This window comes from Colletotrichum karsti (genome assembly GCF_011947395.1).
Source record: "Colletotrichum karsti strain CkLH20 chromosome Unknown Scaffold7, whole genome shotgun sequence".
In the NCBI taxonomy this organism is placed as follows: domain Eukaryota; kingdom Fungi; phylum Ascomycota; class Sordariomycetes; order Glomerellales; family Glomerellaceae; genus Colletotrichum; species Colletotrichum karsti.
In genome coordinates, this window is record NW_024065907.1 from 1,286,047 (window position 1) to 1,301,622 (window position 15,576).

Genomic DNA, 15,576 nt, shown 5'->3' on the forward strand with positions numbered 1-15,576 from the left:
GATACGAGAGGAATGCAAAGGGAGACGGATGTTCAGCTTGTCTCGTCGTGACGTAGGTATCGAAGCTCCATGGCGTCAGGAACGCATGGCGGGGGAGGGGTCGAGACACAATGACGCCTTATCGATAAAGCTGGTGTCATTGGATTGGATGTGTGCTGACTTAGCAGGATCGACGAGAGTTCTCGACTCAATGCTTCCATTCTCCTCTGTCAACCTGCAACTCCGAACCTACCGGCCGAATGCAGAATAACAGTCGACGGGAAGGCTCGTTCAGTCGGTGACTCGACGGTGAGTGGTTGTTTCTCTTCAACCGCATGTGACAGCTGAAACCCCACGACACGTGCGCATTGCCTTGGACGCGCGACATCAACTCATCCTCAAGAGCAAAACGCAATCATCATTCGTCCAACGGCCGCATAAGGCGTGCAGGGCGCAGTAATAAGCTCCAACGGCTGTCTCCAGCGCATTCGAACTCGGCATGACTTCTTCTTCGTCTCAACGCCGCCTACCACTAACCGACGCGGCATCCGATGAAGATGGATGGGTGGCTGTCAAAAAACCAGCCGTTCCGGCCGCGGCGGCGGGCGCGAAAAGAGCTTGGGCAGAGGCAATGACAGGGCCAATGCCGGCGGCTCGGAGCAAGATGGTTGGTGGTTTGTTCTGTTCTTTTTGAAACCGACGCGTTCTGGGTTGGGTTTTGGTTTCCGACTCGCATCCCCCCTCACGAACCCTGCGCAGTGACGTTTGAGCTTGCTTAATCTGGCAACAAACGGTGGTGTTCGGAAGCTGGCGAACCATAACATCGAGTTCGTATTCGTTCATTTTGGACAAAGTTGTTTTTCTTCTGTTTTCAGCTGCTTGAAAAAGATGTGTTGCGCGGCCGTTGCCATCGACGAAGTAGATATGAGCTGCGACTCTCGAAAATTGAAGTGCATTTGTCCGTTTACAACATCCGCATAGACATCGTCCCGATAGAATAATCATCAAGATGGCTTTGAGTTACGCAAATCTCGCTCTATACGTCGTTGGGTTTACCCTCGTCTATGTAAGTGGCCAGCCGAAGCGAGTAAACATCATCTAATCGCCTCACAGTACTTCCTACTAGGCATCTACAATGTCTTCTTTCACCCACTGCGGCACTACCCAGGCCCCTTCCTCTGGCGATTCAGCCCGTTGCCAAAGAACATCAACATGCTCCGAGGCACATATGCCAAAAAGGCGCGAGAAATCCACAACACCTACCAGGGGACCGTCCGCGTGTCTCCCAACGAGCTCTCCTACATCCAACGTACCCTCCCTCATCCCCTCCACTCGAGAAAGCAGAGACTGACCTTCCCCTCCAGCCCAAGCATGGAAAGACATCCTGGGCCGCCCCCTAAAGTCGGAAATGTACAAAGACATGCGCTTCTTCGGCGGCGACGCCTTCGGCCGCGACAGCCTCGTCACCACCCTGCCCGAGGACCACACCCGCCAGCGCCGCATCTTCACCCACGCCTTCAGCAACTCGGCCCTCAAGGCCCAGGAGCCCCTCCTCGCCAAGTACGCCGACCAGATGGTCGAGACCATGGCGGCCCTCCGCTCCCGCCACGGCGCCGTCAACCTCGTCGACCTCTTCAACTTCTGCACCTTCGACATCATGGCCGACCTCACCTTCGGCGAGCCCCTCCTCCTCCTCGAGCGCGGCGACTACCACCCCTGGGTCCACAACCTCTTCTCCGGCCTCAAGTACGTCGTCTACGGCGTCGTCCTCCTCGAGTTCCCCGTCCTCGGCCCCCTCGTCGAGCGCGTCCTCGCCGCGCCCATGAAGCGCGCCGCGCAGGACCACATGGACTTCGCGGGCGCCCTCGTCGACCGCCGCTTGCAGCTCAAGGACCACCCGAAGCCCGACATCTGGAGCTTCGTGCTCCGGCACAGCGGCGACGAGGCCAAGGGCCTCTCGGGCCGCGAAATGCACGCCAACGCCGCCATGTTCATGGTCGCCGGCACCGAGACCACGGCCACGGTGCTCTCGGGCGTCGCGTACTACCTCATGCGCACGCCGCGCGTGTATGACCTCCTGGTAAAAGAGATCAGGAGCACGTTCGCGCGGACGGCGGACATCGACGTCGACTCTCTGCAGCAGCTCCCGTACCTGAACGCGGTGCTGCAGGAGGGTTTGAGGGTGTATAACCCGGCCGGGGCGGGGATGCCGAGGATCGTGCCCCCCGGCGGGGCGGAGGTTTGCGGGGAGTTCGTTCCCGCTGGTGTAAGTTGCTTTTTTCCCTATAACGCTCCGCTGATCTGGTTTTGCTATGTGTGTGACTGGTGAAACTGACGCTGGGTGGTCACAGACCTGGGTCTCGGTGAACCCGTACGTCGCGTTCCGGCACGCGGACAACTGGGCCCGGCCGACGGAGTTCGTCCCGGAGCGGTGGATGCACCAGGACGACCCGGAGTGGAGGGGCGACAAGCGGGAGGTCCACGAGCCGTTCTCGTACGGGCCGAGGAACTGTCTCGGGAAGAAGTGAGTTTTACCCTTCCTCCCCCGGTGTATGATGAACAACACTGACAAAGTGCGAAACGCAAAACAGTCTCGCGTGGCTTGAACTCCGCCTGATTCTCGCCAAGACGCTCTGGCACTACGACCTGGAGATGTGTTCCGGGATGGAGAGCTGGGTCGACCAGAAGGCGTACCTGACCTGGGAGAAGGAGCCGCTGATGGCTAATTTGGTCCCTGTCGAGAGGGAGTGACGTGAGAGGTAAGGATTGGGGATGTAGACAGTGGTGAAGGCTGGATCCCTGAGTTGGATTGAGTTATGAATCATGAATCTTTCCATTTGTTTTTCCCGGCGGAGGTAGATGCGGCTTACACGGGCCAAGATTCGTGTTGTTGGTCTCTCATGTACATGTCTACGGCGCGCTTCTTGTTCCAGAACTTCGATTTTACCCTGAACCGCTGTCATACCCAAGGTAACCTCACGGGTCGCCGTGCAATAGTAACGACGGATGTCCTACCAACAACGTCCTCTCCTAGAAATGACAAATATTCTCACGATTCATTCTTCTCTGAAACCTTCGCCGTCCTTCTCAACACATGATACCAGACATTGGCGAGTCCGGTCGGGATCCTACGTCGTCTCGCGATGCACCGCACCAGAGCCGCTGGTGCGGTTTCACTCCCGTCACGCACCACCGGTGCGCACGGGAAAGTGCTTCGATGGAAATTCATCCACGTCTCTGATTGGGCCAGGTAGACTTCTTGTGTGGGAGTCAGGTCAGAGTTCGGATGAACGCCGTTCGTGGGTTGGAGGGGTAGGCTTCGGATGAAAGTCTGTGTTTGTCTGGACGTCCATCGAATAGCGCCAGGTGCTCTAAACGACGGCGACCCGTTCTATATTCTCTTAGTATGGGCGGGGTTACGCAGCTCTCAGGCTATATAAATTCGTCTGTAGTTACGTCCATGGCAGGACACCCAGGACTGTACTTTCCGAACCTCTTGTGTTCTGCACAACAACCCCAATGGAAATGGTTCAAGGGACGACTAGGAACAAGGCCTCATGCAAGGCCTCGTGCAATGTTCCCAGGGGCGCGAGTCTGTAGTACAGTTTATCTGGAGTTGACTTGCGTATTCATTATCAGAATACGCGAAGACAGACGGAGGAGAGCAAAGACGATGGCTTCTTGAAACATCTGTCACCCATCAGAGTCTCTGGGTTTCCTGTCTCCAGACACTCGATCATGTGGTTATGTGGAAACTGTGTACTGCGATATTGGAAACGCTGTCAACACACCGACCTTTGGCAACTCACAGCTGATCTGGCAGGTCTTATACGGCATCTTGCTCATAGTCCATGATTCTTTTGGTGCTTCACTGAAGCTGCCGTGGCGAGGAATCCACTGCTAGGGTGGAAAGCAAAGGCAGAATGAGAGATTTAATCAATAAGATCATCAGGACACCGTAATTGTTGATTATGACTTATGCGGGCTTGGTTTGGAATACGCAAGTTACTTGTCGGGAGACCTCATCAGCCTGCAGCCACATGTATAACAGACCATCAATATATTATCCAGATTTCAAGTATCTTGGGGAAGTCTCGACGCATTGAGATGTGTCGGAACAAGAGTGCCGTGCAGCCCTTGTGATGACCATGTTTTTGTATAAGATGATAGCAGAGGACGTCTCGATGAACTTGACGCTTGCGGCGGGCGCACGTCTTACTGGTGTTTATCTGCATATCGATCATGGTAATACATCAAGGGCAACGGAAGCCGAGAAAGACGATGTTGTTCTGAGGCCTCCTCTTTACCAAAATAGGATCTCTACGTTTCTGTCGGTATACAGGTACTTTGCATTATGGGGTGTGAGAATCGAGATTCGTTTCTTTCCTTATCTTTTCTCAGCTCGCTTGCTTGAACCACCTTGAAGAATGATACTTGGTGATATATATAGTATTCCATTTACGCGGATTAAAGGCACAAACAGCCCGAAGCGTTAGTCTAAATAGTTACTAATGTTTGATCAACGGAGTCGAAGATTTGCAGCTCTTCGCGAATGTCTATCCTCGAACGTTATGATATAAACCCCAAAAGTGAAGGAATTTCGTTTGTTCTTGTCAAGACATCCAATCACCTGTAGGATCTCGATGATCTGACAGCCAAGCTCATTCCACAGGTTGATGGGAGATAGGTTCCAATAGTATCAATAATCCTCTAGTTGGCGACGGATGACTATATTCTCTATCCCCTACGTCCTCTTTCTGGTTATTTTCGTACGTATAACACATGATTCTGGGGGAGAGGTGACGGGTGATAGGGTATGGGATCAACACACTTGCCGCGAGTCTCGTTGCACTGAGAGACCCGTCGCTCCCTGAAAATAACATGGACGCTTTTGGCGACATATCGTGGCGGCGCGATTCGTCGAATCGGGGAATTAGATTTCCTTCATCATCAGGTTTACTGCCGCCTTCCTTCCCATGTAGAAGTCTTGCCTGCGGTATGATGTTCACCTCCATCAAGTCTTATATGCCGCATTCTGGTCGCTCATTACCTGCGTGTTTACCTAGTACGTGGTAAGAAAACCGCTCTTATGAAGAATAACCGAAGGGATCACATCGCCAATCCGCAAGTAAAAAACAGTAGCGTCCATTTCCCAAGGTTCAAGGGATGCTTAAAGCAGGGAAGGTCAGAAACCGCGAATTCGGGAACGAATTATGTTCGGTCCTATGCGTAACCGCATGTTGCTTGAGCGCCAGCAACGCACGCTCTCCATCAAATTTTGCTTTATCTTTTTTATTATTCTCATGATTATGATCTGCAGACGTGGAGGAGAGGCGGCGAGGGAAGAAGGAAGAGTCCAGACTAAAACTTGGAACCCGGTATGGCCGATTTCAGATCTAAGCCTGGTGACACTGCAACCTGCTAGAGCTGGGCTAATGAGGTAGAGGATGGGTTATCCCAACGATCTAGGCGAGATATCCAATAGGAAGAACCTACCTTGACTTGAGCATTATAGAAGAATTATTAATGCCAATTAATACCTAAAGTCTCTACCAAGCTAGGCTCGGGTAGAGGCTTCTCAAGTTTCTCGCCTGCTATAGGAAAGTGGAAAGTTTCACAGATTTTGTTGAAACCAGCACTACTAGCCACCGGCGAAAGGAAACACGTGGCCCAAGACTGAAGCATTGGGTCCTACTGCACATTGGCGCTGATGGCGCGACTGTCGACGAGCTGATGTTAGACGAAGTCGATCTCTACAAGCAGGGCGACCGTAGTTTCGCGGGCATGAAGTTACATATTCAAAGAACGCGCGAGCGGACGAAGCGACTGCAGCACAGATATCGCTTTAAAAAAAGATGGAGAACATGTCTCAAATGTGATTCAAGACGACGGTCTGTTAATAGCGAATCTGCATTCTGCCTATGAACAATAAAAAGTCAAGACTACAGCCAAAACAGCAAAAGAATCTCCTCGACGGGGAATTGAACCCCGGTCCCCTGCGAATCGTGTTTCCATGACAAGCAGATATCCTCACCACTAGACTATCGGGGATTAGAACCTCTGATTTGAGATGTGAGAATGGAGCAAGATCGTGGCTTAGGGAGCAAGGGTTTCAGTTGTGGGGCACTCACGGCCGGCGCTGGGCCTTTGTGCCCCGTACCGCAGAGGGTCCAAACACATGTCAAAACACCTTTCTCATTTGAGTAGCTTCCTGAATTCTTGAAAACTGAATTGTCTATGCAACTTTGTAGTTTGTCAAGGTAAAACTACGTTAGAATTATCAGAAGTAGTTGTTTTAATGCTTCGCTGATCAAATCATGTAAGTGGAAGCTTCCTAGTACTCATTTGCAATTGCGTGTGCTCTGGACTTTCCCCTCCAGATCGTAGCATATCTTGAATGCTTACATGATCTGCAAGAGATGTAGACAGGTAGAGGTGGTATTTATATCAACAATAGATGCCTAAGATATCTAGGTTTAGAAATCCAACATCACGGCAGACATTGTTGCGTCCACCTCGTGCAGTCAAACTCTATCCCAGAGTATTCAGAGGGAAGTTGCGCGTGGAGGCTGGCTGACACCTCTTCGCATCGCGGCAAGTTGGTCTACCATCGCATTGTACCTTCGATGTCTCTCTTTCCTGTCATCTCTGGATCATATCTATGGAATAAGACTAAGATGCTGTTGTGTTGCTGTAGAAAACATCACGTGAAGAACTTGTTTCGACTGGGTGATCCGCATAATTGGCAATAAGGCGATGACACGAACCAGACATTCCGTCCTGTACATTGACTTATCGTTAGAAAGCAAATGAGTACGACTTTATATTGAACTTCATTCATGCCATATTCGTTCAGAAACCCTGAAAGGCTTATGGATGAAGACTGACGCTCTATGCAATATCTCCATCGCCCTGGGCGCCGTTGTGTGTATGTCCTCTGGCACCAGCTGCGCTTGAAAGGCGCATTGGACCAGCATTTTCACAGAAGAAATCTGCAAAAGGAACAGATGCATAATCAAACTTCCTTCAACATCCTCAGGGCAATAGTTCCTTTTGGCAAATCAATCCTCTCCGTTGAGGCGGACCACCTCCGCCGTCCGGCCGCAAACTGCCCCGGTCGCCGGCGACCCCACCCTCCCCGTCCGAACGCCGGCGCTTACCAACACCCACACCGAAAGTGACAGCCAACCACCGCCACCCACTCTCTCATCTTTCCCCCGGTCTACCCCAGACTTTCCCACTACCCCCCTGCCCATCACCGCGGACCTTACACTAGTTAAACTCCTTCGCATAAAAGCCAAATTCAACACCACGCACACAACCGCGCTCGAGACCAAAGTAAACACTCGTATCCAATTTCGATAAATATTTCATCCGTCTTCTTCTACTGCCGGCCATGTCTTGGCAATCTTACTCACGCGAAAAATAAACCAATGTGCTCTCACCCCGCATCGACGTAGCATCCCATCTGCTTTGCCCGTCACACGCATCTCGCGAGCAAGGATCCAAGAAAAAAACAACATCCAAGGATCTCCGCGTTACTTTCTCCCCAATGCCCATCCCGGGCTTCCTACCAATGTCCCCTCATCCCGGGCGCACGTTACATCGGCTACCGGGTGCATGTCTCTGTCAGGTCTCCTCTTCCGTCTTGGCTCGCTTTAAATTGTGGCTTCCTGACCTTCCGTCTTCGGATCTCGCGGTGACGCTCCTTGGCTTCTTCGAGATATCTGCGCATCAAATGCTACACCACGTTCCTGTCCTGAGCATGCGTGACGTTGTTCGCTGGAGGGCTGTTCCTGGTTCTCGTCTGCATTGTTGAGAGGTGATTGAATTCCGGCATCACATGAAAGATTGAAGCTTAGTCCCGCGGCAGATGGGAGAGGGGAGCAGTAGATCCCCATTCCCAATACCTCCGTCTTTCATGTAATCGTGGGAGATGCTGCGCGGTATAAGTGAACCTCACCTCCATCCAATTCCCACCCGTAACCTCCAGGGCATGGGATCTCCAACCTAGCACACTCCCATCGTCTCCCCAAGGACGACCAAGCCACGCCAAGATGAAGCTCCTTCCCGCCCTCCTCGCCGCCTCCCTCCCCCTAACCACCACCGCCATCGTCTACAACACCTTCGACGGCCCCGGCTTCCCGGCCTGCAACAACGTCGCCGCGATCCACAACGCCACCTCCGTCTCCCACATCCAGTCCCTGGTACAAGATGCCATCGCCTCGGGCCAAAAAGTCCGCGCCTCCGGCAAGGGCCACATGTGGTACGACACCATGTGCTCCGACGACCCGTCCACGGTAATCATCCGCACCGAGGACGTCAACGGCATCTCCGACTTCGACCTCGCCGCGGGCACCGTCGTCATCGAGGCCGGCGTCACCTTCCTCCAGCTCGCCGAGTACCTCCACGCCCGCGGCGCCAGCGCGGGGTACACCCTCGTCAACTGGAACATCACGCTCGCGGGGTGCGTCGCCATGGGCGCGCACCGGTCCAGCATCCGCGAGGACTCCATGGTCGCCGCGGGCGTGCTCGAGCTCGACATCGTCGACGGGAACGGCGAGCTGAGGACCGTGGTCAGGGACGAGGGGAGCGACGAGTGGCTCGCCGCGTCGACGTCGCTTGGGCTTTTGGGAGTGATTGTGAGGATGAAGTTTAAGATTTATCCCGATTTCAAGGTCTATGCCGACCAGAAGACGTGAGTTTCCCTAGACTGTTGATTGGAGGTCGAGAGGCGGGCTGACTGACGGCAACAGGCTCGAGGAGGACGAGGTTCTCAATGGTGACATCTACGGCATGATCGCCCCCTACGCAACCGCGAACTTCTGGGTAAGCATCACTCTCCTCCTTCACGAAACCCGTTCTAAACCAAGAACCCCAGTGGTGGCCCTACAAGCGCAAGTTCCACTGGCGCTACTACGACGTCGTCCCGACCTCGACCTCCCCGCAAGAAGGCTTCCAAAACACCTTCTCCGTAACCGAGCTCGAGGCGACCGCGGCCCGCACCCTCCTCGACTCGGGCCGCTACCTGCCCACCTCCAACCTGCTCGCGGAGGAGATCTTCTTCGGCCTCTGGTCCAAGCCCAACTTCCGCGAGAAGACCACCAACGAGCCCATCGAGACCTGGCCCGTCTACGGCTGGAACTACGACGTCCTCATCGGCGGCCTGTACCCGGACCAGCGGCCCCTCTGGGAGCTCGGCGTCCAGGGGTACACCATGGAGCTCGCCTTCCCCGTGACGCAGGCCAACGCGATGCTCAAGCGCGTGCGGGAGCTCTTCGACGCCGAGGCCAAGAAGCTCATCATCATGACCTCGACGTACCGCAGCGGGATCAACATCAAGTTCGGCCGCCCGTTCGAGGGCTTCCTGAGCCAGGTCGCCACGAACACGAGCGACGGCGCCGACTGGAGCAAGGGGGCCATCATGTTCGACTTCCCGACCTTCAGGCCTACCGTCGGCGACGGGAGCCGGTTTAACGAGCCGTTTTGTGAGTCGAAGTTCTCCTTCTTCTTTTGTTTCTTTCTGGTGGATTAGGAACTAATATAGACTCGGGGGGTAGACCACAACCTCGCAAAGGTCCTCATCGACGAGTTCCCGTGCCGCCCGCACTGGACCAAGAACACGCGCGAGATCTTCGCCAACGCGACCAAGAACCTGGATCCCGATGTGAGTCTCACCACGTACCATCATACAACGTGAAAAAAAAGATCGTAGCTAACGTCGGTGCGCGCCTGCAGCACATTGCCCGCTTCAAGGCCGTGAGGGAGCAATTCGACCCCAACGGCGTCTTCAGGAGCGTCGTCGGCGAGGCCATTGGCGTATACTGAGGCGTGGTGCAGCTAGCTGATGCACGGGATGACGGGGCAAATTCTAATTCTTTAGTGTATAATGTTAACATACCTTCCACACTGGATCTAGTTGAGTCGTACATACTTAGTGTTGCTACCGGGGTCGTTATCTAACGCATGCCGCCTCATTAGGCAACCTTTTTTTCTATCGTGAAACAACTTCATCAGACTTGGAAGAGGTGTGATAGGTCCAAGTTGGAATCAACAAGAATGCTACAGAGACCAGTAAATCTTAACTCACGAGCCAGGTCACGAAAGAGCCAGTGAGTAGGGTCCAAAACATCTATTCCTCGAACCGTTCTACTACACAAAAGAACACAATAAACTACAACAACCCCAAGATTACCAAGTGCAACAGTTCGTACAAGTCGTAACTGTTCCCTTCCTCAATGCTGATAGAAACAGAAAAACACACTCATCTCCCCCTTGTACTTCTTCTCTCTCCAAACACACCAAAAAACCACTTTAAAACTTGACAAGAATTAAACTCCCTATAATCTGTCCATGGAGCTGCTGTAGTAGATCTGATGCGAATGACTTCATAAGATTGTCGTTGGGAATCATGCTCAGGCCGTGGGCAGGGGGAAGGGGAGGAGGGTCGTCTGGCCGATGAGCCAGGATCCCGTGGTGATGCGGCAGAACTGGCCGGTCGGGGTGGCGCCGCCCTCGGTGTAGAGACCAGGGGGCAGGGTGAGGGTGCCTGCGACAACGGGGCCTGTCGGGACGGCGCCGTTACCTCCGGCCCCTCCGGCTCCTCCGGCGCCGGGGTTGGTGACGACGGTGGTGAAGGTGAAGGACTGGGTCGCGGTGGGGCCGGCGCTGACGCTGACGCTGACGATGGTGGAAACACCGCCGTTGCCGCCGGGGGTGTTGGCGTCGATGCGGATGTAGACGCTCAGGCGGACGTCCAAAGGAACAGACTGGCGACGCTGGATGGACGCACGACCACCGCAACGCTCCGTAGAGTTTCCAGGGCAAGGAGTGTTGCACTGAGTCTCGGAAACGAGCGAGGTCTGGGTGTTGTCGATAAAGTCTCCGCAGTAGCAGTCGGTGCTGAAGACACCGACGAACCTCTGACCAGCGCAGGAAGCGATACAGCTTTCGATAGAATTATCGGCCCTCGATTCGGCAAAAATGAACGAGGGGAAGCCGCCGTTCGAAGCAAAGCAACCCAGAGACGCGTAATTGCCGATGACAGGAGGGTTAGGAGCAACGCTGGGAGCAGTGACGCCGGTGTTGGTGGCAGTCGGGAGGACGGTCTGAGTTGGGCCAATGATGGTGGTACCACCGGGTCCGATGATGGCGGTGCTGCTGGGGTTGATGATGGTGGTTCCGCTGGGTCCGACGATGGTGGTTCCGCCGGGTCCGACGATGTTGGTGCTGCTGGGAGTAACAACAGTGGTTCCGCTGGGTCCGACGATGACGGTGCTGCTGGGTCCGACGATGACGGTGCTGCTGGGTCCGACGATGTTGGTGTTGCTGGGTCCGACAATGTTGGTGTTGCTGGGTCCGACAATGGCGGTACTGCTGGGTCCGACGATGTTGGTGTTGCTGGGTCCGACAATGGCGGTGCTGCTGGGTCCGACAACGTTGGTAGTTCCTCCCGGAGGACCGGGAGGGTTGACAGAACCAGTGGTAGTCGGGACGACAACGGGGACGCTGCTGGAAACGGTGGGCGGCAGGATAGGGGTCGAAGAAGGAGGAACAATGACGTTGTTCTGGCATTGGGTGCCTGATGCTTGTATTAGTGCCGAATCAAGAACACAGGAAGGCGATACACTTACGGGGAACGACAGTGAAGGCCACAGACTGGCAGTTGCTGGGAGCGTTTCCGGGAACAGCAGGGTTGGCAAAAGTAGCGAAAACCTGTCCAGTAGGATCCTGGCAGAAGGCAGCCTGACCGCCAAAGAAGGCATCGTTGGTCCACGCGAAGCCGCCGCCAGCAGTCACAGTGAAAGTAGCAACGATGCTACCAGACTGGCCGTTGCGCAGAGGGGCAAACAGAACGCCGGGTTGGACTCCAAAGGCGGCATCATCGATGAAGAGAGTGCCGGAGGCGCCAAGTCTGAAGGTAGAGGCCTGGGAACAGTTGCTGGGGTTGGGGTTGCCAGCACGACCGACGTACGTCTGGACAGTAGATGTCTGGCGCTTCTCCACTTGATGCATCTTGAAAGCTTGCCTTCGGATGAGGGGAAGGGTACCGTTGGAGAACGGCGCGGTGGCAGAAGAGCTGGAGCTGGCTGACGTGGAGGAAAGAGTAGGCAGGGTGATCGTGGGCAGGGTGATGGGCAAGCTGAGGGAGTCGCTGGAAGAAGCAGAAGAGCTTGCTGAGCTGGAGACAAGGCTGCTCGAAGGCCCAGACGATGCAGGGGCGCTCGAAGAAGCAGAGGATCCAGGAGCGCTGGAACCAGAGCTGCTCGGAGCAACGGAGCTGCCGGAGCTGGCCGGAGCAACGGAGCTGCCGGAGCTGGCCGAAGCAGTGGAACTGCCAGAGCTGCTCGACCTGGCGGAGCTGCCAGAGGAGCTCGCAGAGCTGGAAACAGGTGTGCTAGAACCAGTGGAAGACGCACGCGTGGTCGAAACAGCGCTGGTTGCAGAGCTGGAAACAACGGGAGCGCGTCCACCGACGATACCGAGGATGAAGTCTCCAGCAGCGGCGCTGCTAACCGGGGGAGTGACACTGCTGCTGCCCGAAGGGCTAACGGAGGGAACGGTCAAGCTGCCGCTGGAAGAGCTGACGCGAGTTGTAGGCACAGAGCTGGAGCCGGGGGTAACTGAGCCAGAGACTGAGCCAGATGCTGAGCCAGATGCTGAGCCAGATGCTGAGCCAGATGCTGAGCCAGATGCTGAGCCAGAGACCGAGCCGGAGGCGGAAGAGCTAACGGTCACACCGGGAGGCAGAGTGTTGACAGGGACCACAGGCAGGGAGGACGGCAGGAGGGTGGTGCTCGCCGGGGCGATGTTGACCTGGTTCTGAGGGACACTCTCAGCGATGGGGATGGGGTCGAAAGTGCCTGCCTGACGCTTCTTCGAGCCGCTGGAGGTTCTGCACTGAGAGACGTCAACGAGGGTCAATTGCCTCAAAACGGTGCCGCAGAAGCAAGCTCCCTTGATGTTTCCAGACATGGAGGAACCCTTCTGAGTGCAAGCCGAGGCGCAGGTTCCAGGGTTGAAAGTGCCAGACTCGGGGCCACGTCCATCGGAGAAGGGCGACTCTCCAGCAGGCACGGCTCTGCATCCCTGGAAGATAATGACGAAGTTGACCGTCCTCAGTTGGCCAGTGGCAGGGTCGATGATCTGGAGTGCAGAGATGATGGCCTCTCCAACTTGGATGTTCAAGAACTGGACAAAGGCGACGACGGCGGTGCTCAGAACGTTGATGATACGGGCACCAGGAATAGTCGACTGAGTCGCAGAAGGCTGAGCGGTGGGCTGAACAGAAGACGGAGCTGGGGCACCGGAGGACGGGGTGCCACCGCCAAGAGGAGGTGGGGAACCAGAAGACTGACCCGGAGCACCGGAAGAAGGCACCGGGGCACCAGAAGACGGAGCCGGGGCACCAGAAGACGGAACCGGAGCACCGGAAGACGGAGCCGGAGCACCGGAAGACGGAGCCGGAGCACCAGAAGACGGAGCCGGGGCACCGGAAGAGGGCGCCGGGGCACCAGAAGACGGAGCCGGAGCAGCAGATGACGGAGCAGGAGCGCCAGAGGAGGGAACCGGAGCAGCAGACGACGGAGCGGGAGCGTTAGAAGAGGGAACCGGGGCGCCGGAAGACGAGGGAACCGGGGCGTTAGACGAGGGGCCAGGAGCATTGGAAGACGGTGCCTGAGACGCACCAGGACCGCTGGAAGACGGTGCCGGGGAGACGCCGCCGGAGGACGAAACTCCAGCAGAGCTCGAAACCCCGGCCGAAGAGGACACTCCAGCGGAAGTGCTGGGGCTGACGGTCGGGCTGTTGCTCTGTCCAGTCGAGCTGGCAGAGCTACCAGACGTGGTGCCAGAGCTGGACTCGGAGCTGGTCAAGCTGGACGTGAGACTGGTCGTGGTGAGAGTGGAGGAGCTCTCAGACGAGCTGGTTGAGGAGAGGGTGGAGCTTTGAGTCGAAGAGTTCGTGAACGACATGGACGTGAAGGAGGTGGTGGTCGTGTTTTGAGCCTTGACAACGGCCAAATAGACGGCCACGAGGGCCGCCTTCTTCAACCAAACCATTGCGTCTGGTGGATGCTCGAAAATGACAACTCGGTAGGTAACCAGGAAGCCAAGTGGCGGATGTCGAGGACTTGGGGGAGCGGGCGAGAGATATTAGTTGGGGAGAGAGGAACTCCCGAAAGAGCGACAAACGCGAGAACAAAAACCAAGCAACAGTAACGAATGAATGCCCACTTGCCCGGAGGGGAACCCAGGGAAGATGGACGAGGGAGAACGAAGCGAGTGTGAGTTGGAGCGTGGTGTCGAGAGAAACTTCCTTCTGCAGAGAGGAGAATCTTGGCCGTATTTGAAAGTTTTCCACCGTCGCGGCCAAGCCAGTACCGCCGTCAACAAGGAGAGATTACCCCTTTCTCCTTGTCGTCCTGGAGCCGCTGCGGTGCTGGTGCTCGCCGCGAAACTTTGCACTGAGTGTGTGGAATGCGTGAAATGACGATTCTCAGGTCCAGCCGTGGGCAATGCCTGTCCCCTGAACGCCTCCATTCCACTCGGCCTTCTTTCTCTGAGCATCGTGTGCGTGTCTATGTTCGTGAATGTGCGTATGTGCGTATGCGCCGTCTCAGGCCTCTCATTTCGGTATTCGCCTCCCACTTTGAACTCGACGCGAGAATGAGCAAATTTGGACAAAGTTGCATCGCCTGGAATACGACCAGAAGATGACAGAGTATGACGCTGTCTCATTCAAGCTGTGCTTATCGTGTCGAGTTCACCACGAACCCTCCAAGATTGTCCACGGAAAGCTCCCGCTATCGGATAGTCAAAAGATAGAGGCCACTCGCCACAGTAACTTCCACAGCCAGTCGTGCTCAGAATGGTACCACGCTCCCATCAGACAGGTCTCGTTGGTGCGGAAGCCGGGACAAACGGGAGAGGAGGGGAATGCCCCACGACCAGCGTACTTTCCACCACATGCTTGAGCAGTAATAGCTGCGAGAAGGGCAAGGCAAGGCCTGGGGCCAGAAGTCTAGCTGGGGCCCGCTGAAGGAATGCAGAGGGTCGGTCGCCGATCCAAGGGTTGACTGGCCACCGTTCTGACGTTGGATGCTGCTGCGTGCCGCGAGAGTCCCGGACTGGAAGGGGGGCAAATGAATCTTGGCGACGCGGACGTATAGAGATAGGAGCTCGAAGATATTGACATGTCTCTGCGAGATATAAACGGAACGGAATCCGAGTCTAGCCCCGTTACCAGCTTTCGGGGATATTGCGTGGGTGGAAGTAATAAACGGCTCGATTCCTCTGGAAAACAAACGGCGAATCCGTGGCGGGCGAAGAGACCTTTCCCAGGCATGTGGGCATGTTGTGAGAGTGGAGGCCGAGCACGTGAAAAAAAGAAAAAAGGGGGAAGACGTAAGTGTACGGGAAAGGCACGAGATGGAATTCCACGATCGAGGGCCGGCACTCAGGCTCTCGAGTTGGAGGTGGTCGGAATGAAGTTGACGCTGGTCGATGGCGATGACTGGAGGGAGATTGAATATCTCCACTGATCCAGGAAAGTGGCCTGAGCTTAGAGCCAAAGGCTAAAGGGAAAGAAATGCCAGA

General features: G+C 55.5%; 3 protein-coding genes across 3 annotated transcripts; 2 read left to right on the forward strand and 1 right to left on the reverse strand.

Moving 5' to 3' along the window:
• Nucleotides 1–988: 988 nt before the first annotated feature.
• On the forward strand, nucleotides 989–2,730 carry CkaCkLH20_03170 (uncharacterized protein; the record flags this gene model as incomplete). Its single annotated transcript, XM_038885889.1, has 5 exons — nucleotides 989–1,045; nucleotides 1,093–1,288; nucleotides 1,344–2,245; nucleotides 2,331–2,503; nucleotides 2,571–2,730. 5 exons carry the CDS (start codon nucleotides 989–991, stop codon nucleotides 2,728–2,730), a joined length of 1,488 nt encoding a protein of 495 aa, XP_038749088.1.
• Nucleotides 2,731–8,036: 5,306 nt separating this feature from the next.
• On the forward strand, nucleotides 8,037–9,807 carry CkaCkLH20_03171 (FAD fmn-containing dehydrogenase; the record flags this gene model as incomplete). The annotated part of the gene is made up of 5 exons (XM_038885890.1): nucleotides 8,037–8,677; nucleotides 8,736–8,808; nucleotides 8,861–9,467; nucleotides 9,540–9,646; nucleotides 9,718–9,807. The coding sequence occupies 5 exons, from the start codon at nucleotides 8,037–8,039 to the stop codon at nucleotides 9,805–9,807; spliced, it is 1,518 nt and encodes a 505-aa protein (XP_038749089.1).
• Nucleotides 9,808–10,394: 587 nt separating this feature from the next.
• CkaCkLH20_03172 (uncharacterized protein) lies at nucleotides 10,395–14,040 on the reverse strand (the record flags this gene model as incomplete). The annotated part of the gene is made up of 2 exons (XM_038885891.1): nucleotides 10,395–11,560; nucleotides 11,613–14,040. 2 exons carry the CDS (start codon nucleotides 14,038–14,040, stop codon nucleotides 10,395–10,397), a joined length of 3,594 nt encoding a protein of 1,197 aa, XP_038749090.1.
• Nucleotides 14,041–15,576: the final 1,536 nt, after the last annotated feature.